At 33.3% G+C, this 26,776-nt stretch overlaps 1 protein-coding gene across 8 annotated transcripts in view; it reads right to left on the bottom strand.

Annotated features, from left to right (window-relative positions):
- FAM13A (family with sequence similarity 13 member A) overlaps window positions 1-26,776 on the bottom strand; it is a 250,060-nt gene that overhangs the window by 173,563 nt on the left and 49,721 nt on the right. For 6 of the 8 annotated variants that reach the window (XM_036227706.1, XM_036227705.1, XM_016161037.2 and 3 more), the window contains one exon: window positions 13,660-13,837. The exons of 1 other annotated variant lie outside the window; for it this stretch is intronic. In XM_036227706.1, coding sequence (XP_036083599.1) covers window positions 13,660-13,837 — 178 coding nt within the window. Of the gene's footprint in view, window positions 1-13,659; window positions 13,838-21,827; window positions 21,914-26,776 lie in introns of all 8 variants that reach the window. One more of the 8 variants, XM_036227709.1, reaches the window with a different exon arrangement.

Here is a 26,776-nt window from a genome sequence, read left to right as displayed (position 1 = left end):
CGAGCTCTCCAACTGTCTTCCAATCACTTAGCTATACAGATTACCCAGAATGCAACTGTTCTTGAAGAATCTGTCCATTTTTTCTTTAAGGAGTAAATTAGAATCAATGAACCCCAAACTCTAGCTCAGTCCCAAGATTTTCCTCTAGTATAAATACAAGTTGTCCATCTTCAGATCCATGATGAATAGTACTTAGAAAGTAGGAGGAGAAGAGATGAAGCTACATGAGAAATTACAGGCCAAATATTTAAAGGCTTTGAATGCTATGGTATAAAAAAGATATATCCTTGAATGGGGGTCTTGGAAGCAAAAAAGAGACATGATCTGATTTATGTTTTAAATAGGTATTTCTAGCAATAATGTGGATTTGACTGAAGTGAGTGAGAGTAAAAGGAAAAACATTTAAAAAGATATCAAAGTCAGTCAAAGAAGACATAAAGAAAACTTGGGGGATGTGCAGTGTACTAAAAAGTAGAGAGAGTGTCTCAAGTCAGCTAAGTTTGAATGAAGCACAAGTCATTTCTCTGGCATATATACTCAAATATTCACATGATCAAGGTCTCTACTATAAACTCCACTGCAACACTTATCAAAACTATAATTCCATAATTATTTATGAAATTTCCCTCTTCCCTCATAGAGTATGAGCTCCTTGATGTTATGAACCACGTTGTTTGACTAACATCTGGCACACTGACTGCTGGCATATAGTATGGGCTCAAAAAAAATTAGTAAATTAATATTTACCAGATAACATAAAAATTATATAAAACTGAAATAACAAAATCTTAATACTGAAAAGAAATTCTCATGTCATTTAGTAGCAAATAGAGGGCTAGAAAAATTAAGTGACTTCTTAAAGTTACAAAGCTGTTTGAGAGCAGAGGCAGGAGTAGAATTCTGCTCCTTTAAGACTCAGTCTTGACAGTACCTCATGGGAAAAAATAAAAGACAATTGTATCTGTAGAAGGCAGATATGGGCGTGTAAGATGATAAATCTATACGTGAGGTCATATACACTCCCACAATAATGTTGAGAATATAAATTTGCCATTAGATTTTGTCGACGGCTAAAAACATGTCCCTTACTCACACACACATACTCTATTTATGCCTAAATTTGCTGCCTGTCGTCATTGGATGATGATGCAAAGAGTTTAAAGACCAATAGCTATTTTCAAGGTTATATTTGAGCAAGACATGTGGCACTGATTTATATTCTGAAGTCCTACAGGTAGCAACCACACTGCATTACTAAATTGATTTTGCTTTTTCTTGAATTTTCTTTTAGAGGTATGAAACATGAGAAAAGCAGAATCATCAGGATCTACATTTACTTTTTTCCCCCCAAAATGAATAGTATTCATTTTAAATGCTTTCTTCAATTTTTAACAAGTTGTAATTAAAACTGACTATACACACATGGGTCACATCAAGGCCAGTGTTACAATAAAGGTCATTAATCCCGCAAATAACCCTGGCATATGCACTGTACTGGTGAGACCGAGTACAGCGCAGTAAATAACATCTATAGTATTATCTTGAGGAAATATGTGATCTAGTGGAAAACACAGCAGACTAGGAGTCAGAGGACATCCTATTCTTAGTCTTCCTGCTTTCTGGTGATAAAACTTGTGGCCAATCATCGACACCCACCCACCAGCCACCCCATGGATCGTTATGCCAGTTTTTGCAAAATAAAATCATCTGGACTTCTCTCTTCCTAATATTGATACAAAGATCATAAATATGTAAGTCTTTTGAAAGTATGGTTGAAAGAAAACATGCAATCTCATCTTTAAAATATTATTTAATAGTGTAGTGTTGATATTATCGGGCTGGGCATTTCTCATTAATAAACAACCGACTGACTTAAAGGACCTTGAATTTATGCTGGACAATGTATTTCTCCAGATGATCATTAACTTCCCAGCAGATGTTATTGCTTAATCACTACATTTCCACAGGGACTAAAGGACTCTAGAGATTTTTTTTTTAAAAGGATAAGAAATCTTTGACTCTGGCCTCAATCAGCAATGTTCAACCTTTAAGCCTGGTTATTCTCTAGAGAGGTATATTCTAGAGAACAGTTCACACATTTTGAAAACACTGCCTCACAATGACACGGTAAAAAACCTGCAAAACATCTACATTTTGTTCCTTCTCACATAAACGTTGATCAAAAAATGTGCTAAATGACCTAAAGCTGCTAGGAAAAAAATCAGTTTCTTGTAATATATTATTATTATTTCACATAAGAAAAAATATAAATGTCAATGTATATTTTCAATACCATTGGCTGCTATTTTATACATTACAAACAAGCAATTAATCGAGTTGCTGGGCAACCACTTGAAGATCTAATGATATTTCTTGAGTAAGACCAGGGTTAAAAAGCCTATGTTCTGGTTTTTTCGTTTAAAAACCAAGGCTTGAAGCATTATTATCATCACTAACAACAGTAATAAAGTTTGCTCTAGCTTTCACACAGAATATTGACAGGAACACTGTGTATGGTTCACATAAAATTATAAATCATCATGATTCCTGGAACAAAATAAGTAGACATTGAATGGAGAATTTTCGTTATCATTTTCAATATGTAATTTAATTTCTTGTGATTCAAACTCATGTTCTTAGCTGATAACAGGAATAATAGATGAGCTTACTATTACACTGAACTATATAAAATTGTAATAACTTGCCATTTTGAACTAGAAAAAATGACAGTCTTATATGGTTCAACCTAACATTTCTATCCATTTGACCAAAGGACAATGACAATGTAGAAATCTTTCTGTACATTTGCTTTTTTCCCCTCTCTAAAAAGCAATTGATATTCTCTTACCTAGTTCAAAGTTTCAATTGGAACAGACTAAAATAAATGTTATAAGCTCTACTTTAGCTCTATAATCCCCCAAACTGATACTATGTGCACTTCAATTTCTTATCTATAAAAGTATGAGAGTACCATCTATGCTTATGGATTCACCAGAAATAGATGACTGAACATGCTTTTCGTATATGTGCAAACTTCAATGTGATACAATAAAAAGTCCTGGCTATAAACAAATAAAAAATGATGTTAACTAAAAGATTTAAATGGCATGGAAAACATGTGTAATTTAATTTTTGAAAAAAATCAGATTAAAAAGGTATATAAAGTTTAAAATTTTAAAAATAAAATACATATGGGCATAAGGCTGGAAGAAAATAGATTAAAAATCTAAAGTTATTATTTCTAAGTAATGAATTAGTGGATGATTTTCACTGTACACATTATAATTTTCCATATTTTTCAAGTTTCTGTAATTTTAAGAAACAAAAATACATAAGTAAAAATGGACTAAGTGAGATTATTTGTCATTTTATTAAATATGAATGACTCAATATTAAATATTTCAACTATACCTGATAAACCTAAAAGCTCAATGGAAATTTTTAAATCTAGAAAAATATCCTGACCTTCTGGGATAACATATACATGTTATTCAGGACAATCCTGAAAAAGAATAAAGTGAAGAATACCACTCATGACACTAAAGTATAAAGGGTATGATACTAGCAACACACAAGCAGATAGATCAGTGTAGAATAGAGCCCAGAGAAGGCCAAAAATCATGCAAGAATTTGATGTAATTATAAAGTGACATTTTGAATCACTTGGCAAAGGTATGAATTACTCTCTAAATGTTGTCTGGTTACCAGGCTAATTATTTCAGTGAACGATTACATCCTTAAATTATATCTTATTCCAAAGTAAATTCCACTAGAATTCAGTATTTAAAATATTAAAAAACTTTAAATGTAAGATGAAATATAAAAGAATATTTTATATGTATTTAAAAACTATAAATATAAGATGAAATATAAGGGACTACTTAATAACTTTTAGATTCCATATACCTTTTCTAAGATAATTCCCGCATAAAATGTGAAACTGAAAAAATATTGAGACAATGTAAGTAAATATTCTTATAACTCTGAGGTAGAAAACATTTTAAGGATAACCCAAACAACACAAATTGATTCGTAGGATTAATAAAATCTTTAACTTCTTTGTGGCAAGAAGTATAAATTATGAGTTAAAATTTAAATTATAAGCTGCAAGAAATAGTTCCAATATATAACAGGTTAATAGTCTTACTATAAAAGAAACTCTTACAAATCAATTATAAAAAGGTACCGGATTAGAAAAACTGAAAGAAAAAAGAGGGAAAGAAAATTTATGAAAGAAAAACTACATGGGAAAACAGATTTTTAAATATGATAAACCTCATTGTACTCAAAAAAGCAAAAATTTTTTGAAGAAATTATATTCAATTACATTCGCAAATATGAAAAGGAATGATAACCAGTACTGGAGAAGGTGTGAGAAAGGGGAGACATACATACATTGCTGCTTACGAACTGGTAGAACCACTCAATGAAGAAAACATTCTGATGATATGAATATTCTTTGACTAGGCAAGTCTACTTCTAAAAGTACACCCAAAGAAAATAATTAGTGAAGTGTGAAAAATGTACGTTCAAGAACAGTCTCTGCAAAGCTCTTTATAGGGGAAACAGTTACAGAGTGGTGATTAAGAGCTTGGAGCTGAGGAGCCAGGCTGTCTGGATTCAGAAGCCTGATGCTAACCTTTTCCTAGCCATGTGACTTGAGCAATTTAAACTTTGTGTGCTTCAGTTTCTTCACGTGTAGAGATAATAACAGTACTTGTATCATAAGGTTTTAAGGATAAAATTAGCAAATAAATGAAAAGCACATTGCCAGGAACTTAGTAAGCACTCAATAAATATTACCTATTACTATTGCTGAGGAAAAAAATCATGAAATGCCATTTGAAGAGATGGCTTAAATAAAGGATATTGATCAAAAGATCACAATCCTATGCTGTCATTAGAAATGATGACGTAGAATTATATTTATAAACATGAAAAAACATCATGATAGAGGAATTCAGTTTTAAAATAAAGGTTATAATGCAGTATTATTTTCTTATTCCATCTTTAATCAAACATATATAGGTGAGCATATAAAGAATATGGAAGCACATAAGCCAAAGTGTGAACTAAAGCTGAGTAGTAAAATTATGAATGATTTTCATCTTTATTTTTTTGTTTTGGTTTGAAAAAAGTTTTTTTTTTCCCAAAATTGACATGCTACTTTTGTAATAAAAAATAAATGTATTCCCATTTTGAAAAATGTCAACTTGAATGTCAATTCTAACAGCTGTCAGTTACAGTGGGATTATAACACAAAAGGGTGGGCAATGAAGTAACCATTGGAAAGGGCTGGTATAGGTTTTAGTAGAGAAAGGCCAAACTCACCCATCATGCTTTCTTTATTATGTCAGATAAATGTTTATGGATGATGGTATAAATACAATGGTGTCAAAAATTAAATAATCTGCATTTTATGAATAGATATGTTAATAGGTTATAAATATATGACTGTGTGAGATTGGATTTGGGCTTAATTTTTTAAAAATGTCAACTACACTTTTTAATCCAGATTACTCATTTTCCAAAAGTAACATTTGGGCTGCAAACCAAACAAACTGCTTAGTTTGTTAATAGTTAACATATAAGTTGACAGCAACATTGTAGGTTTATCTAGTTACATATCCTGTTTGTGTCTAGAAATTTAGCTGAATTAATCTAATATGTACTGATGTTATCCAAATGCCTAATTATGCGCACACAATCATGCAACTACAGGTTATGAATTAGTGATTTGGTATGATTAATTTTGTGTTTTTTTTTTCTGCAAGATTTGAAGGAGGCCAATAGCAGTTTCAAAACCTGTGTTATGCTGCCACTAGACAAAATGTAACATCTTAGATAGAAGCACGTGTGGAAAGCTTTATCACTCAAAATTGAAAATTGATTTATCTCCTTAAGCTTTAGAAATATCTATAATATTACAGATTATGTTACTGATGAGCATTAAAGCAGTTATTTCAAGAGATAGAATTAATTTACAGATTTGTAGTCCAAGGCAAAAGAAGAAAAGAAATGAAACAGAATTTGATCAAAATGGCTTATTCGTCAGTAGTAATTGTTTCATTATTGAAGATTAAATTTTGATGTTACTGATATTATTAAATGATGGAAATGAAGGATGTGCAATGGGTTTAATGTAAAAGTGCTAAGAATATTAAGAACAAAACAAAAAACAGTATCTCAGCTAAAGGTCATTAGGGAGTGTTTGGTTTCTTCATTATCCTTTAACAAATAGATTTTTCAATGAACTCTAAATAACACTAAATACAAATATTTCAATTGTGCTAATATTATTCTCAGCATTGAACACTGTTTTGTCAAAGGAAACTGTAAATTCAGAGTCACATAATAATATTGGGAAGTATAACATTTACAGTGGAGCTTCTTTTAATGAGAAAATTAGGTCCCAAAGTCAAGTCAGCATATGAAAAAAAAAAAATCATGTATACCTAGCATTATCCTTTACAATTCTTAAAGTACAATGTATTTCACCATAGTGATAAGTCTTCTTCCTGTATTGGAAGTTTTCTGTGTCCTTAGCTGTACATTGCCTTAGAACAGATTCTCAAGAAAACAGAGACTGAGCCAAGGATGAAGATGTTGGTGCATTACTTTGAAAGTAGAAATACAGGTCAGCATGGGTGAGGAAAGGATGTAAGTAGAGATGTGAAACAATATATAGTGTGCTTAGCTACTTCACAAAGAATTCCAAAGGCAAACAACAGTTTGCTTGACAAACATTATGTTTGGCAGTCTGGAATTCAACAACAGATCAGCTGCAAGAGTAAACTATGTGCTGGGTATTCCACAAGCCAGGGAAAGAAGGGATCCACCCAATTTCCTACTGACTCCTGTTTCCCATTGTCAAGGTTCACACAGAAGTATTTAACTGTTTTAGACTTTTAGGTTGCCTTATCTAGTCTCTCTGGCAGCCCATAAAGAACTGAGATACTAGCACAGGGTCCAAAAGTGATGGGGGAAGCCAGAAACTCTGGGCAGGTGGCTAGTTGACCAAGCTGCAAGGGAACAGCTAAGGAGAAGTACTCCGCATTCCCACTGATGGTGAAAGGTCAGTCCCTGGTGACAGATGGTCTGGAAGGGCAACAATGCCTGAGAAATCTGAGGAAGTCGTTAGACTTGTGTCTGATACAAGTACTAAGTTGAAGAAATTGGTTTGTATTTAAAATTTTTATTGGACCAAATATTTTTCCTTAAGTATTAAAAAACATATTTAGTAATGTAGGAAGCTTGTAATTTGTAAGAAGAAAGTAAAAACTAAGACAACTGAGGCCAGAAAAATGTTATATCTCCCATCTCATGTTTCTAAGGAGCCCACTTCACTATGTGGTACAATGGCCAACTCTATAAAACCTGATCTTTCCCTTAATGCAATTTTAAATGTATTTAGTTAAATGCACATGTAGTCCAACAGAACTCTACCAATTGTCTACTATCTACCAGGACTTTCTCTTATGATCTTAAGATTCAAAGCAAACTCTGTAGGTCCCATTTTATAGAAAATTTAACAGAAAAATTAATAATGTAGAAAGTCAAACCTACCAAGTGATAGAACAAAGACTAGATTTTCTTTATTATGTCAGGCTATTCAAACTACTGAATATACAGTACCTGTTTCAATAATTATAAAAACTTGGGGGAAAAAAACTTGGGGAAAGCAATTCCTGTTAAACTCTAAGAATAATATTTTTCAGGAGGATTTTTACTTATCTTAGAAACTGGAATATAAGAGAATTTCTTTAGAAAAATCATATAGAACATATACAGCTTATAGTCTAAAGTTTGCTGAAATTTTCATAGAAAAACACTTATTACTGTGATATAGTATATTATAAAAACATTATTATAACATTGTTACAGAAATGTAGCTGACTCTGTGGGGTGCCAGTCAGATGACCCTTTTGTGCTGGAGGTATTCATTACTCCAGTTGCTGAGAGTGTTGCCTGCTTATGGCTCATGGCTAAACTCTTCCCAAGATTATAGCATCTCCCTGGGCATGGCTTCTATCCAATGACTAAAGGAGATGGGATAAAAGGACCAACCTCCTTGACTTAAAATGGGCTATCTCTGAAAGGCCATCCCAGCTCCAAAGTAACTGTGGGACTGAGTGAGGCTTTTGTTACAACTGCATGAAAGTTCAACTTATTTTGCACAATTCTGGTTATGAAGAGTAGTCTCAAGGTGTGTATACTGGAGAATCCAAAAATGTAAGAAGTGATACAGTAATATTAAATGTGATGTGACAAAATGAACTGAGAGAAAAATTGGAGTTTTAAATGAGTTTATTGGGGAAAGAGAGACTAAAAATAAATAATTTTTCAACAAGGGAAAAAAAACCCTGAGGATTCGATAGGAAAATGGGCAAAATACCCAAACACATCAAGAAAAAGGCAAATGACCTTTAAAAAGTAAAGATGTGCAACTTCATTCATAATTAAATAAATGCAAAATAAAACTGTTAGCACTAGTAATGAACAATCTAAAAATAAAATTAAGAAAATAACTTTATTTGGAATAACAATCAAAAGAAGAAAATAATGGGTTTAACAAAAGAAGTATAAAACTTATACTCTGAAAACTATAAAAATTGTTGAAATAAATTAAAGAAGACTTAAGTAAATGGAAAGACATCCCATGATCATGAATTGGAAGATATAATATAATATTAAGATGGGAGTATTCCCCACCTTGATTTACAGATTTGACCGAGTTCTTATCAAACTACCCACTGGCCTTTTTGCAGAAACATAGAAGCTGATTCTAAAATTCATATGGAAATTCGAGGGGCCTATAATAGCTAAAATTAATCTTGAAAATGACAAACCAAGTCAGAAGACTTAAACTTCCTGATTTCAAAACCTACTCAAAAGTTACAGTAATCTAGACCGTGTGGTACTGGCATAAGGACAGATATATTGATCGGTAAAATAAAACTGAGAGTCCAGAAATAAACCCTAAAAATTATGGTCAGTTAATTTTCAACAAGCGTGCTAAAATAATTCGATGAGGAAAAATAGTCTTTTCCACAAATAGTACAAGGATAGCTGTGCATCCACAAGCAAAGGCATAAAGTTCGACTCCCTTTTTACACTGCACAAAAATTAACTTCGAATTAACTCATAGACCTAAATGTAAGAATTCAAACGATAAAACTCTTAAAAGAAAATATCTTCAGGAGTTAGGTGTAACCTTCTCAGAAACAACACCAAAAGAAAAAGTGACAAAGAGAAAATAGATGTATTGAACTTCAATATTAAATAATCTACACTTAAAAAAACATGATCAAGAAAATGAAAAGGCAATTCATAGAATTAAAGAAAATATCTTAGATGTGAAATATATAAAGGACTCATAACTCAATAATAAAGCCAAAAACAAAAATTAAAAATGGGCGGAGGATCTGAACATACATTTTTCTAAAGATATACAAATGGCTAACAAGCATATAAGATATTCAACATCATTAATCATCGGGGAAATGCAAATCAAAACCACGATAAGATACCACTTACCATGGAGATTCCAAACTCTCTCTTAAAGAAAAAATGTAATAGAAAAATAGAAAATAAGGAAGCCACACGAAATACAGAAACAAACTCATGTATGTGTAAGAAGTCATTATGTAATAGAGTTGGCCTGGTAAATTAGCAAGAAGGTATACTACTCAATAAATGGTTTGGCAAAAACTGGCTAACTTTTTGAAGAAAAATCAAACTGGATCCATATGTGATATACAGAAAATAAATTTAGATAAAGTTTAACAAAAGAAATATATGTGTATTGTAATTAACTTTGATATTAAGACAATATTATTAAGGAAGACATAAGTCCCCTCATAAACAAAACGGGGGTGAGTTGACACATTTAAGTGAATTAAAAAATTTAAAAATCAATATAATAAATTACCATAAATACAAAGATAAAGGCATACAACAGAATAAGAAAATTTTTGCAACTTTTTTAACGGACAAAAGATTCTTTTATAGAAGACCTAAAGAACACTCACAGAATGTAAACTGATACAACTACTATGAAAAAGATCATGGAAGTTCCTCAAAAAAAATTCAAAATAGAACTACTGTAAAATCCAGCAATTCCAATACTTCTGGGTATTCATACAAAAAAAATAAAAACATGAATTTGAAAAGATATTTGTACCCCTACGTTCATTGCAGTTACAATAGCCAAGACATGGAAATGGCCTAAATGTCGATCAATGACTGAATGGACAAAAATGTCTTGTATATATACATAAGGGAATATTTAGCCATAAAAAAATAAATCTTGCTATTTGTGACAACATGAAGGGATCTCGGGGGGGCATTACGCTCAGTGAATAAGTCAGGGAAAGGCAAATACTGAATGATTCCACTTATATGTGAAATTTAAAAATCAAAGCAAATGAACAAACAAAAGAAAAAGGATACAAAGAACGGACTGGTGGTTGCCAGATGTGGGGGGTGATGAGGTGGGTAAAATGGATGAAGGGGGTCAAGACGTACAAGCTTCCAGTTAGAAAATAAATAAGTCATGGTGATGTAAAGTACAGCATGGTGACTACAGTCAATAATACTATGTCACATATTTGAAAGTTGCTAAGAGAATAAATCTCAAAAGTCATCACAAAATAAAAAAATTTGTAACTTTGGTAACAAATGGTGATTATTTCATAGTGTACACAAATATTGAATCATTATGTTGTACACCTGAAACTAATATGTGCCAATTATATCTCAATAAAAAACTCCCACAAAGCAGTAAGAACCAAAAACAAAAGATAAATAAAGGACAAGCACAATATATGAACAGAAGACACAGAGGAACACAACTACTAATGACTACCCATCAAAACCTAAAAATATATTCTAATTCACAAATAATTAAGATATCATTTTTCCCATTAGATCGACAAGAATTTAAATATGTGATAGCACAGCAAGGTTACAGGGAAACAAGTATTATAAAACACCAATGATGGAAATGTAAATTGTTATAGCCCTATGAAGGGTACCACACATTAATTTTAAAATGTATAAACCTCTCAGATGAGTATTTCCACTTCTAAGTTATCAATTCTATAGAAATAGTTACAGATACACATGAAGAGTCATGGGATGTTTACTGCAACCGTTTTAATATCAAAATTTGACAATGTCAGTGCTCAATAGATGGATAAACAAGTTAGGAGAAATTCACACTATTCAATAACATATATAAATACACTGACATTAAAAGTTCCAGTGCTACCTTTAAGAAAAAATCTAGCCTCACAATATATATGTCATGATCCAGTTTAGATTAAAAAATATTTTATGGTTGTGTTCAGAAAGGATAAATATATATATATATCTATATATATATTTACATATATTTATATACTCATGTACATATATATCTTCAGGCTAAATATATATATATGTGTGTGTGTGTGTATATATATGTACACACACACACACACACATATATATTTATATACTCATGTACATATACATCTCCAGGCTTTGGAATGAGAGAGACTAATGAAGAATACTTTATTTTTATTCTACATACTTATATATTGTTTGACTATTTTACAATGATGATATTCCCTGATCATCTAAATTTAGTAATCCTGTAACAGGATGTACATGTTGAAACCCTGGTAAATAATATTCACCTAGAAGCCTGAACATCAAACAATCATATATTGTCGGTGTATTCTTTCCTTTGTTATAATTATATATTTCATTGCCAATATCATTTTGTATCTGAAATTTTATATTTTTCAAAAATTATTATTTCATGAGGATGTTCCTTTATTTATTAGAAAGTCTCCTCATGTATTGACTATATAATGTATCCACCTCAGTTATTAAGAAAAGTGTTTCCTTTGTCTTTTAGTGACTCATTGTGAGGATTATCCTTGTGTGGTAGCTTTCCACTGATCAGATTTATAACATATGTGGACCAACTGCAGTCACTGGAAAGGAAGTGTCTGTTTCCTTGACCTAGACAGAGGAACTTCAGGGACAAAATAAACCACTTCTGCCTCTTCAAAATCAATCAGATAAATGAGACAATACAGTATCTGGTAAGTACTCAATAAACACTAACTGTTTTAAGCATTATTCTCAGATTCAGTAAGAGAAGTACCTAGTAGTGACTTCATCGGTTTAGAAATACATATAAATTAGTAGATCACAATGCTTATGTATTTTTATTGAACTGTACAATTAAAATGGTTAAATGGTATATTTTGTTACATTTTACTACAATAAAAAATTTTTAAAGCCATACTACTTAGTAGAACCTATAATAAAAACTCATTACTCATTTGATATTTTGATTGACTAATTGAAGCAGGTTACTAGGAACTCCATATCAAGCCCAATCCAATGAGTCAGCAATGAGGTATTGATCTACATGTTACTAAATAAGTATTCTATTTACAATTTTTTTCACCTGTCTAGAATCTAGGGTTTCAAAATTGCTGAACAGTTAATTTCTTACATACAGGTCACCAAAGGTTTACCCTGCAGAGCAGACTAAAAAGAACAGACACAGCTTTTTTACCACCACAGAGCTCCTGAATAAGAAATTAGTGGAGCTTGTGTTTGAGACATTTACTCACCAGATCCTAACATATCCTATAAAATGACATTATTTAAAATTTAAATCTCTAAGGTTACAATGGGGATAATTATTAAGATAGAACTTCTCCCTATAGTAGGCTGTGAAAGTCCTAGAACCCTGCAACCACTATGATCTAAGCCAGAATTTATATGCAGACAGTCGTTCTGGGGACTGTAAAATTACTAGTCTGGGTCAGCTGAATGTGTCTAAATTAATGGGGTGGATAAGCAGATACACTACTAAAAAAAACTTGCTGAGAATTTCTGAGAGCTTTTAAAGTGCGAGTGTTCTCTCTTTCCTTTCATTTCCTTAGAAGGAATGTGTTTGGTATCAGTGGGGATTAATAGTAGAGTTAAAAGCAAAGTCACTGGATTGAAAGATCATGTTTCATACATTAAAGAGTTTTTAAGAATAACAAGGAAAAAATAAAATATAAAGTTTTACAAAATTTTTTCTGGCTAGTGATATAGTACCCACCATGGAAACTAGTTTATTTTTAGTCTAGTTTATTCCTAGAAAATAAGTGTAGCTGAGGTTACATTTTTCTGTCACAGACATATTCTGCTTATAATTTTCCATCTATTAGCAATGATATAAACTTTTAGCAATGATTTATCACTATTAAAAAATTATGCACTATCATATACCATCTCTGCTAATCGATGTTTCAGATGATTTATCTCTATTAAAAAATTATGCACTATCATATCCCATCTCTGCTAATCGATGTTTCAGACTAGATTTTTTTTAAATGCCCTTTTTGGTGAAAGTAAATCTTATTTCCACAATTTTATGTAAGGTAATTTGAAATATTACAAATTAATTTCATAACAAGGTATATCTGCCTTCTTCAAAATGGGGACCAAAAACAAGGCTAAAATGCCCAAAAGCAAGATGGAACTTTTGCAACATAAACTGGTTGACTTTTCAGTCCAAAATATGCTTCCATACCCCAATAATTTCAGGCACTGGTAAAGGAAAAGGAGTATGTGATGACATTAAATAAAACTCCACTAACTTACTGAAAGCAATTGGGTCCAAATACAGTGGCGAGATTGTGAACATTCATGCGATTCTGCACATGGTGCTGGGCTACTTTGGTCAAGAACTGGCATAGGTACTTGAGGAGGCAGTAGTGAGTGTATGGCAGTTCTTTTAGTAAGTCTCTTAAGCTACTCTCCTGAGCATCACTTCTGTCATCTGAAAAGAAAGAATAAAAAATGTTCTCAGGCATATTTCACAGTAACGATTAAAAAAGTATACAGGTATATTAAATGATAACATTTTATTCAGAAAAAAAAATTCCTAAAGACTAAAATAGGCCATCAAATAAGAGGCATTTTCCCCTTTTCTTTGCTCTTTAAGCATTTAACTTTTTTTGTTAAAAAAATTCCTAACTTGTTCAAGACACCCTGAAAACCATGAACTTTATTCACTGCATAAAATGAGTTGGATTTTGTGTTTTCTTGACCAAAAGTAAGATAATGTTTGGGTTTTTATCCATAGTGGAATATTTCATTCGATTTTTGTTCAAGTTTAGTAAAAACAAGAATCTCGTATTTGAATAAAATATGATACGAGACACCTTCCTGGGTCACCATGAGCACTTAGTCATCAGGAATCTGTGCACAGAGAAAACTGAAGGGAACTTTTAATTTCTATATAGCTTTTTAATCTCTCATAGTTTATTATATACCTCTCATACGAAAGCCTAATAATCTTGTTTAAGCCCCCAAATATTTAACTATGCTTCAAAATTCACAAGCAGACATATGAAGAATTTCCCCTCAATTCTCAAAGGTTTATTTTGTCAATATTTAAACACAGTTAAGTTGCTATCTTAAGTAATTGTGTATACTACTTTCTATTAAAAAAATTCAAATCTTTTCTAGCAAATACTTTAGGGGAATAATCACAATCCATCCTTTAGACAGATGTCTAATAGAATGAAAACTTAACTCAGTTATAATTAATATGCATTGAATTTCTTAATAGATAGGTCAGCTGCTTTAGCCAGTCAAGTGAATACGAAACAGAAAAGTGAGGCAAATGAAATGCAACAGAAGATGAGTCAATGTTACAAAATACGTGCATAACATGATGCCATTGCGGGAAGTAAAAACACAGAAAACACAAAGAACATCACATAAAGTGCCACTGACTGGCTGAAGAGCACAAGATAAGAATCCAAGTTCAGGAGTCACTTCCTGGGTTAGGACTCTGGTTCTGCCACCTGCTACGGTAGTCCCTCTTTACCCACCATTTCACTTTTCCTGGTTTCAGTTACCTGAGGTCAACCACAGTCACAAATTATTGCATAAAAATTCCAGAAATAAACGATTCATAAGTTTTAAGTTGTGTGCTGGTCTGAGTAGTGTGATGAAATTCCATGCCACGCTGCTCCGCCCTGCCCGGAATATGAATTACCCCTTTGTCCAGCATCGCCACTCTGTAGACGCTCCTCGCCTGTTAGTCATCAAGTAACCATTGGTTATCAGACTGACTGTCAGTGCTTGCATTCAAGTAACCCTTATTTTACCTAATAATGGCCCCAAAGCTCAAGAGTAGTGATGCTGGCAATCCGGATATGCCAAAGAAAACGCTAAAGCGCTTCCTTCAAGTGAAAAAGTGAAAGTTCTCAACTTAATAAGGCCAAAAGAAAAATCATATGCTGAGGTGGCTAAGATCTACAGCAAAAATGTATCTTTGGTCTCTGAAATTGTGAAAAAAATTTTGTGCTAGTTTTCCTGTCACAGCTCAAACTGCAAAAGTTAGGGCCACAGTGCTTAGTTAAGACGGTAAAGGCATTAAATTTGAGTAGAAGACATGAACAGAAAATGTGTTCCAATCGACAGCAATGTATTGTGCCAGAAAGCATTGAGACTATACAGAGATTTTAGCAGGGGATCCCCTGAGACAAATGACACCAAGCCATTTACTCCAAGTAAGAAATAGGTTTGAACTGGAAAATGTAAAAATTACGGGAGAGAGCAGTTATAAAACTTTTATTACCATACATTGTGATAATTGTTCTATTTTATTAGTTGTTGTTGTTAATATATTACTATGCTGAATTTATAAATTAAACTATACCATAGGTATGTACATATAGGAAAAACATAGTATATATAAGGTTTGGTACTATCTGAGGTTTCAGGCATCCATTGGGCATCTTGGAATGTATCCCCCACAGATAACAGGTGACTACTATAACTGTGTGAACTTAGATTCTTTACTAAATTTTTTCCTTATTTGTAAATGTTAATATCGACTATCTCATAGGGCTGTGACAAGGATTAAATGAGTTGATAGTTGTAAATTACTTAAAACAGAATGGATGACATATACTAAGCGTTATGAAAGTTATTTGTTAAATAAACACAGTAACTCCTTTTACTTTACCTTCATTAGCACACTGAGGTTATAATGAAAAGCCTTTTAATATGAGCCCATTTCACCTAACATTCTAACATTATAGATGTTAGAATAAGTTCTGCTGCCTAAAACATGTAGACTGAATCTTTGTTAGAATACTTTGGAGAATATTGTATTTATGATTCGTTTTTTCTTACTGATCAAGAAATGATGTGATCCAATAAACTATATAATGTTTACAGTGAAATAGATTTCTCGATATTAGAAGTTTTCCATATTAATTTAATTATCTTTATATTAATCATTATATAGAAAACCCTAATGACTCCACCAAAAAGCTACTAGAAACAATAAACAAAGACAGTAAAATTGCAGGATACAAAATTAATGTAGAAAATTCCCCTGCATTCCTATATAACAATGAAATTTCAGAAAAAGCAACAGAAAAAACAATTCCATTTGCAATTGTAACAGAGAATACCTAGGAATAAACTTAACAAAAGATCTGAAGAATTTATACACTGAAAAGTACAAGACATTATTAAAAGAAATTGAAGACACATAAAATATAAAGATACTGTGTTCATAGATTGGAAGAATCAACATACAATGGCCATATTAACCAAGGCGACATGTGAGTTTAAAGAAACTCCCATCAAAATCCCAATGGCATTTTTTAAAGAAACAGAAAAATCAAATTTGTATGGAACCACACAAGGCCCTGAATAGCCAAAGCAATCCTGAGGAAAAAGACCAAAGCTGGAGGTATCACATTCCCTGACTTTAAATTATACAAAGCGACAATAATCAAAATAGCTTGGTATTGGCAGAACAGACATGGACCAATGGAACAGAAAAGAAAGCCCAGAAATTAATTCACGTAAATATGGGCAAATAATTTTTGACAAAGGAGCCAAAAACATACAATGGAGAAAAGAGAGCATCTTCAATAAACGGTGCTGGGAAAATTGGAAAGCCTCATGAAAAACAAAGAACCTAGACTGTAATTTGTCACCATACGCAAAAATTAACTCAAATGGATCAAAGATCTATATATAAGAGCTGAAAAAAGAAAATACATAGTAGAAAACATAAGTACTAAACTTATAAACCTTGGTCTTAGAGAAGATTTTATTAATTTGACCCCAAAGGCAAAGGAAGTGAAAGCAAAAATAAATGAATGGGACCATATCAAACTAAAAAGCTTCTTTACAGTAAAAGAAACCATCGACAAAGCATAAAAGCAACCAATTGAATGGGAGAAAATATCTGTACCGCCACAGATAAGGGGCTAATATTCAAAATATATAAAGAATTCATACAACTCGACAACATCAAATCCAATTAAAAAATGGGCAGAGGACCTGAACAGACACTTCTCCCAAGATGACATACAAATAGGCAACAGATACATAAAAAAATGCTCCACCCTACTGGCTGTAAGAGAAATGCAAATCGAAAGCAGAATAAGATACCACCTCACACCTATTAGAGAATACCTATTACCAACAAGACAAGAAATAACAAGTGTTGGAGAGGTTATGGAGTAAAAGGAACCCTCATACGCTGCAGGTGGGAATAAAAATCAGTACAGCCATTATGGAAAACAGTATTGGGGTTCCTCAAAAAATTAAGAATAGAGCCACCATATGACCCGGCAATCACTCTTCTGGATACCTGACAAACTTAAAACATTTATTTGTAAAGATAGGTGTACTCCTATGTTCACTGTAGTATTCAAGGTGGCCAAGACATGGATAAAGTCGTGGTATGTATATACAATAAAGTACCTGTCAGCCATAAGAAAGAAATGCATAGATCGTGTGAATATCATGCTAAGCAAAATAAGTCAGAGGAAAAAAAATGAGAATCATATGATTTCACTCATATGTGGGATATAAAATGGAAAGCAACAAATGAACAAACCAAACAAACGAAAAAGTCATTAATACAGACAACTGTATGGTGGTCACCAAAGAGTCAGGAGGTTGAAGGAGGTAGAAGGAGATAAAGGGGTCGAATATATGGTTATGGAAGGAGACCTGACTTTGGGTAGTGAACACACATGAAATATACAGATGAAGTATTATAGAATTGTATATTTGACACTTATATAATGTTATTAACAAATGTCACCCCAATAAACTTAAATTTTTAAAAAATTACTTTAAAAAAGAAATCATACTCAAATACTTTGATAACCCATAAAACATTTGATATGTTGCTTATATGGCATTCACTGCACTATGGTCTTGACTAGTAGAGTCAAAGTTTACTTGACTAGTAGTAAAAAAGGGAAATAATTAAGTTTGGAGTGATTAAAAAGTAATTGAAGATGACCCACTTAACATACCTCTATATTATAAAGATAAATAAATATGAACTAAAAGAAAATGTAATTCTATTTTGCCTTTCTTTTTTTTACAGTAATTAATCTAGAGTGAGTCTGGATGTCTTCACAGTGTGGTCTCTGTTTAAAATTGTAGTTTAACTCCCACCACTTAAGAGTACAAGCAACAGCATTCCTACAGCCTTGACAATGGGCTGTCAGTCTGACTCTGAAGTGAAACCTCAAATCCTAATGCAGGCAATGTGTGAGGACACCAGGTCAAATAAAATAAAAACTCAAAATAGCTATTAATTTATGATGATTATAAGTCAGGAAAAAACCAGCACTTTCATCATTTATTTCCGATTTTTGAAATCCAGTAAATAATCTTCCCAGGAAATAAAATGGACAAATAATGGAAAGGGAGACAGATTTAGAGAATCTCAAACTTATTAACAAAATAACATTAACTCCTTTATGGCACGAATGGAAGAATACCAAATGAGTTCTCAAGAACCAAAAGTAGTTGAAGGAAAAATGTCATATCTATCTCCTTTTACCCCAAAGCATTTCCACTTCCTCTGATGGAAGATGGATTCACGGATTCACTCACTAGGCAAGTATGAGTGTTCTTTACTTTGATGGTTTTGAAAGCAGCATACCACATTTGAACCTTAGATTGTCATAATGTACCTCCTAAATCTTTGTTTAATGATATTAATAGTGCAGTAAACATCTCAATTCATTGGCATGACATTTCTCCTCACCTCTTTTCATATCGATTATGTGCTAACATACTGAGAATCTGCAATTCGCACTGCCTTTCCAGAAATGTGTGGTAAATAGTACAATATTGCCAGACGGTAGTAATCTTATAGACAAGATTTCCTACATGAAAGAATAATCATTGCTAAACTCCTTTAGAGGGTTTGTAGAAGATTGTCCAGCCTACACTGAGATGGGGGGGGGGGGTGAGTCTGGGTGCAAATGTGACTAAAAATATACCTTTTCATGCTTCTGAGAAAAAAGCTCATAATAATTACTTTATTATTACTTGCATTAGTTTTTGATTTGCTGATACCGAAATATAATAAACACTGCTTTATTCATTCATGTTCTTGCATTTATATTGGTAATTACAACAGCTCTAAGTTCTCATTATAAAAAGTAATTAGCAATGCTTCTATTTTTGTGCAAATTCATAACACAGCCTTATCTCACACTATGTATAATATTTATCACATGTTTTCTATGCGTCCGACATTCCTTTAAAGATACAGGAATAAATGAAACAAACTTCATGCTTTTAAGAAACTTATATTCTAATCAAGGGAAGACAGACTATAATCGAATTAATTATATATATGTGTGAAGTGGTAACATAAGTGCTATGATAAAACGTGAAGCAGGATAAGGGGGAACAGAGTAGAGTAGTGCAGAGGTGGGGGATGCTATTTCATTCGACAGGGTCAGGGAAGGCCTCTGATATGGAGACGATTGAGCAGAGAGCTAAAGGAAAGAGAAAAGTACCTTCTAAGCAGTGGAAATATCAAGCCCTGACTCCTGAGGCAGTCTTGGGGCCGAGCCAAGCGGTGGTAGGTGGGAGAATGGCAGGAAATGAAATCTGGACATAGTGTGGAAGGAGACCAGAGCAGGTCAGTACGGTCTTATTACAAGCCGTGGTCCTTTTGTTTTCCCCTCTGAGTGACAGTTTTGAGCTGCTGGGAGAACTGACATAAAAGGACCACTTTGGCTGCTGTGCTGAATCTAGACTGTAAGAGCCACAACTGAAAGCAGGGAGATTAGTTAGGGGACGATCGTGACAACACACGACAGAAAGGCTGGTTGGCCCTAGACCAGGTTGATTGTGGTAAGATGGTCAGACATGGGCAGGTCCTGGATATTGTTTGTGCCTTGTTTGTTCTATATTTGAAAGTTGTTTTATATATGAAAAATAAATGTATAAATCATTCAAGAAATATTTATTGAGCAACTACTCTATGCCAGGCACAATTCTAAACATTTGGGATACATCAGTAAATAAATTGAAATCCCTGCCTTTATGGAGCTTACAGTCTAGTGGGTGAGACATTAAACAATAAATATGTAAATAAATAGGGCTAGGGAAAAATGGAGAGTACCAGCTGAAGTAAGGGGTAGTGACTGCAATTATAAATAATTAGATATAATATTGTCAAGAAGGCCTCATTGAGAATGTATCTGATATTTGTAGACGATAACAATAAAAAGTGTACAAACTGGCGAATGTAAGCTCAGAGGTGGAAGTTGAGTTTTAAACATCTTTTAAATCCCCTCAATTTCTTTCATATAAAAAGTGATTGAGAAATAATTTTAACAGACCGATACACACTTAAGACACACTTTTAAGACACAGTAAGACGAAATAGGATAGGAATAGACATCTGTATCACAAATATATCTTAAAGAAATGTGAAATAATCTAATCCATTTAAAGAACTAGCTGGTTAAAGTGTTAAGCAGAAATTGAATTACAGAGTTATCTAAATGAGAAAAGGGTTTTTTGGTGGTGGGAGGTTAAGCATACTAAGCAATGCAATTCCACAGAAGCACCTCAGAAACTACAGTGAAATGCACCTCTGCAGATATTTAAAATATTTTAACTGTTTTAAACTTTCAGTTATTTCATAATTGGAGTAAAAATTAGAATAAGTTATAATTTATAAGGAGTCTGAAAGTTTTAAGAAAATTTTGCAGATGGATTATGGTTAATAATTGAAATAGTCGTCATTTTCCTTAACATCAATCTTTTCCTAGGACAAGAACTAATTTTCTCCATTAGGGAAAAGTGCCACTTCAAATTATTCTTGTTTTCTTGAAAGATTTCATTCATCGTTGGCTAAATTTGGCCCATTTCTCAGGCTAAGACACAGACATACAACTAGCATGGCATACATAGTGTACAGAGAAAGTGGCTTAACACTTAAAAAAGACTGTATCATAAACACTTTTTTTCAAAGTAGCAAACACTGAACCATGTAATAAGTATTTGTTCTTATTAAAAAAAGATTGTCATAATCAGCAATTGCTGAACCTATTTCACGTGATGGTACCTAATTCTCATCTGACATTTATCCTAGTGCTTGTCACGTGCTTTGACTTTTCAATGTCCATGAAGTTATACTGTACTTAGCAATCCTAGCCTCAGGGAAAAAAAATAAAACTGGTGAAATGCTAATCTCTACTATGATATATCTCAGAGCCATGAAAGGTCACTCATTAAAAGAAGCAAAAATATTTGGCCTCATGGCGCCAGATTTATTAAAGTAGCTTTTTACTTCCTCATTAAGCCTCATAAAAGGATTTATAAAATTTGCTAATTTATTAGACAGAACAATGAGCTGTTACTTACTTTGGAGATGAAGAGAGGTCACAAGCCTGAACACGTGGACAGCCTAATAGGGACCTCAGCCCTATTACCACATGGAACTGAAAACTGCCACTCACCTGAACGAGCCTGAAAGCAGCTTCTCCTCAGAGCTTTCAATTAAGAACACAGGCTGACACGCACCTTGATTTTGGTCTTGTGAAACCTGGAGTAGAGAAACCAGCTGAGCCTCCAAATTTCTCACAGCATAGTGAGATCACACATTTGTGCTGTTTTCAGCCACTAAGTCTATGGTAATCTGTCAAAGCAGCAATAAGAATCTAATACATCCCCAGTTAAGAGATGACTGCCTGAAAGAGAGATGAATTAACTTGTCCATGTTCACGCAGCTACCAAGTAGCTGAACTATAGTTCAAATCCGGGCAGTCTGACCTCCGAGTACGTGACTTGAGCAGTGTACATTAACATAAAGTTAGCTGTTATTATTACAGAGCACCCAGCAAACTGTCTCATACATGCAAACATTTAAGAAATGTTTCCTTAATCGACAAACAAGCAAAATTAATGAGCAGTAGGGGGTCCTGAGGTATATGTGGAGAACAACATTTTCATAAAAACCTACATGAATGTGTGGGAACAAAATGTTTTGTAATATGTGAAACTACAGAAAACATGAATTATATTTTTTTCTAGATATGCATTCACATAAGAATGGGAAAAATAACCATAAAATGCCAGCTACACTGGATTAGACTGAATTTCACCTCTGCATTTCATTCCCCAGGAGTAAAATCACTCTTTTTGAGAGATGAGAAGCGTATGTACATAATTGCATCTTATGGTTAATGGAATTGGTATTTTTCTTCATAAAAGGAGAGGCTATATTTTTATGGCTCTCTTGCAACCCTTGACCATGACAAAGTTCTAAAAGGCCTCACACGAATTTCTCAAAGGGCCAGATGATAAAGTCGCTAATAAAAATTAATTACCATCTATTCTTAGACATTATTAATGAAACTACAAACCTTATTCTGATTGGATTCTTCTACAAGATGCAGAGGTGTGTTTATTGTCAAATTAGCCAGTATCTACACTGAACTCCTGCTCCCAGAATGAACCTGCATTTTGAATCATGTGGCAAATATTTGCCTGACATAACACATAGGCAAAGGCCTGCAGGCAGAACAAAGGATTAGGTGATACTTTACATTTCAGCCCTATAACAAAAAACTAAGTCCTGATGGTACCTAAATTGGTCAATAAACCTGTTACTGTGGGCATTTACTAAGTGCTGAATGCCTATCAGTGGAAACCTGTGGCATGTATAAAAATATAAGAAACATGTAAAATAATTTCAAAATTGGGACAGCATATCTAGGTGATGTTAGACAAACATGTAACAGCTAAAGATCTGTTTATATGGGAATGTCAGTATACAGGAGAATCAAAAAAACAATCACAGCACACAGAAAGGAAAGCTTCTGACAATATGCCAACTCAATACTGGAAATACCCCAGCTAAGTAAAACTCAGCTTTCCCCATGAATCTAGTGCTATATTAAATGAGAAATAAACAATAAGTGTGTAGTTAATATAGCACTATGTTTGTTCTACTGATACAGCTGACACTATAGTTCAAGATGTAAGTGGACTGATTTGGTATCCTATGAGTTAAACCATCAAGTCAAGCATTAAGCCCAGAGGTATTTGAGTCTATTTTGGATTTATCCTCCTCTTCCCTTAAGTCTTCAAATTTATTTATGGGCTCAGTGTAGAAGTTCATTACATCCATGAGTTCAGCAGAGTAGATGTTTAGAACACAGCTTAACAGAGTTAGGGCAGAGCTGTAGGTGGCTAGCAAGCCAACCATTTGACATCCCTCCAAATTGATAGCCCTGTAACAAGTGTTCAATATTTATTTGATGTGAGTTGACTTTATATTAATACAAGTTGGGCACTTTTTAAAATAATTCATTTTTTAGCTGTCCCCTTTTCCAGCTTAATCCAAATAAGATGCTTCTCACATAAAAGCATTAGTGAAAAATGCAGAATTTACTGAGCATTTCATTCAGTTCACAACAATTCATTCCAAAAATCCCCCAAAGACATTATCTTCTTGGCCTAGAAGAGCGGGGCCTCCTCTCTCTTTTTCCCCTTCAAGCCCATAATCTTCCTGCTATTACAAAATTCTATGGTACATACTATGAAGATGACTAAAATAAAAAACACAATAACAGGTGTTGGCAAGGATGTAGAGAAATTAAAACTTTCATTTCTTGCTGATGGAAATGTAAAATAGTGTAATTACTTTAGAAAATTGTTCCTTAAAATGTTAAATATAAAGTCGCAGTTTGTCCCAGCAATTCCATTCCTAGGTAGATATCCAAGACACATGAAAGCATATGTCCATAAAAGAACTTGTACATAAGTGTTCATAACAGCATTATTCATAATAGCCAAAAGCTGAAAACAACCCGGTTTATCAATGAATGAATGGATAAAAAAAGTGTGGTATAGTCATGCAATGGAATATTTATTAACCAGACATAAAAAGGAATTACTGATATATGTTCCAATCTAAACCTTGTAACTCATGCTAAGTGAAAGGAGCTAGTCACAGAAGACCACATGTTGTGTGATTCCATTTATATAAAATGTCCATAATAGGCACATGTATACAGGCAGAAAGGAGATTAGTCTTTGCCTAGGGCTGGGAGAAGTGAGGGAGGAAAAGGGGAACGGAGAGGTAGGAATGGGGAGCGTCTGCTAATAGGCTTCCAGTTTCTTTCTGAAGTAATAAAAATGTTCTAAAACCTGATAGTAGTAATAGCTGTACTCTGTGAATATACTAAAAACCACCAAATCGTACAATTTAAAAGGGTCAATTTGATGGTGTGTAAATTATATCTCAATAAAGCTACGATAAAGGAATTCTACTGGCTTTAAAATCAAGTATGCAGGAAAAAATCAGAGAGCTTAAATGTAAGTTTATCTATTTCTCCTCCTAGTACCTCACTAAGGTGACAATAAACATTTTAAGAGGTATAAGCCATCAAAAATAAAGAGAATTGAGAAGAGGACAATAGATGAAAGATTTCAACAAATTTACATACACACACATTCTCACATATACTGCAAGACCAGTTGTTCTATGCAGAAAAATTTTGCTTGGTCACGGCTTCTCTTTCCAAGTTTGCATAACCGACTCACTACTTAATACTATTTCACAGTGTCAAAAGCCATTATAAGGAAATAAAAGTTTACATATGTACTCAGCAAACAAAAGATCACTCAGTTATCAGGATTTACAATCTTAAAGATCATGGGCTATTATAAACACAAATTAGGTTTTTCCCATCGCATGTAGGAATTAGAACCAATTGGAAGGTCATCAAAATGTATGGAGTCATGTGTAGAAACCTGGGTTTTTAAAAACCACATTTTTAACATTTTTAATTCATTCCAGTGGAGGTTTCACAAATCTGAATGACTGGCACCGTGGACAGATATGCAGAAAGCAACCTTTTAATTCTGCTCTGCATTTAGGTCTTGGTAAAAAATGAATAGTTTATATATTTGGCATTGCTTATAGAAAAACTAAAAGGTACATATTGAAAATAAAAAGGGCTTAAACTCAGAGTTTAATATAATGATTCTGTTTTTCAAAGACATAGAAATTTGTGAGGATGAATAATTTCAAAAAAAAAATAAAGAAAGAACTTCTCAGTAAGAAGGAATTAACCTAGGGAAGGAAACATGTCATTCGTTTCCTATGGCTTCATACTATCCAAGGGATGATGACTTAATAACTAGTATTATAACTAGCCGACATTTGCAAGGCAAAAACCGCTCAGTTAAACCTCAAACAATGCAAGTGGCATTATGACAGACAGTATGAATAAAAGACAGGTTTAACTTAAACATTCCTAGTGAATTCCTCACATAATGAAGAAAAACAGAACTCGAGACTCAAGCACAAGTCAGTTTTCTTGATTTCTTTACAATTAGACGTTGTCCTGATTAAAATGGCCCTATTATTTGGGTGGTTTTCTTAAGAAAAACAGTTGCTGTCTAAATTATCAAATGCTTTTAAGTTAAAATTCACAGGCACTTTATTTGCACATATTGTTTGCACAGCTGCTATTATAAAATTCTGTTCCATTTAAAGTCAAGTATGGAGCGGGGGTTGAAGGTGGCAAAAGAGAATGTCCATTTAAGGAGATAGACTGATGGATTGAGCACATGTTCTTTCTAAGACTCCACTATAATGACAATAAAATAATGTTTAAAAAATATAAGCACCCAAGAGCAAAAAAAGAACTGCACTAAAGACAGAAGTAGATAAGATTTCAAAGACATCTGGAAGTGAACACAAGTGACTGAAAACAGACTGTTGGAAAGCCTGTCGGTCTTCCAGGGAGCTCAACGCCAGCCCACACATCTGGGCAGGTGTGCTGTCAGGGAAGTGTGCTGAGGCTTAGTCTCTGAATAACAATGGATTCCTATACACCTGAGAGAGCTACAAGCTAGACTAAGAACAAAATTGAAAATGTGAGGATTAGTGAAAAATCTGTTAAGAAATAATGGGCCCACGGGCACATGTCTCACTTCTCTGCTCTTGGGGAACTCCTGGTTGAAGAGAAACATATGTCCACATACTGACATTTTGGGTCCCCAAATGAAACAGGCTAGATTTCTCTCTATCTATCCCCATTATCTAATCTTCCTAAAGTGAAGTACACCAGTAGACAAGCCTACTGGTCCCACATACAAAACATTCTTAAATCACAACAGCCAAGAATCATGTTTGAGTAAAGAGATACAAAAAAGAAATCTCACAAACAGAAATAGAGGGAAAAGAAGAAAACAACCCCCTCCAAAAAAACCCCACCAAACCCCAAAAGCTTTGTTAGTATCCATAGAAAGATAACAATAGAATGCTATAAAACAAGATTGAAGCGCTTTGAAAAAGAAACTATAAAAGCTAAAACTGTAAAGTTAAAATTAAAAAATGAAAAAAAAAACAAGGCTAGGAAATAAAGTAGATTACATTTTGTAAAAAACAGAC

This window comes from Rousettus aegyptiacus, unplaced genomic scaffold, assembly GCF_014176215.1.
Source record: "Rousettus aegyptiacus isolate mRouAeg1 unplaced genomic scaffold, mRouAeg1.p scaffold_m13_p_10, whole genome shotgun sequence".
Classification (NCBI taxonomy): Eukaryota; Metazoa; Chordata; class Mammalia; order Chiroptera; family Pteropodidae; genus Rousettus; species Rousettus aegyptiacus.
This window is presented reverse-complemented; position numbering and strand designations above follow the sequence as displayed.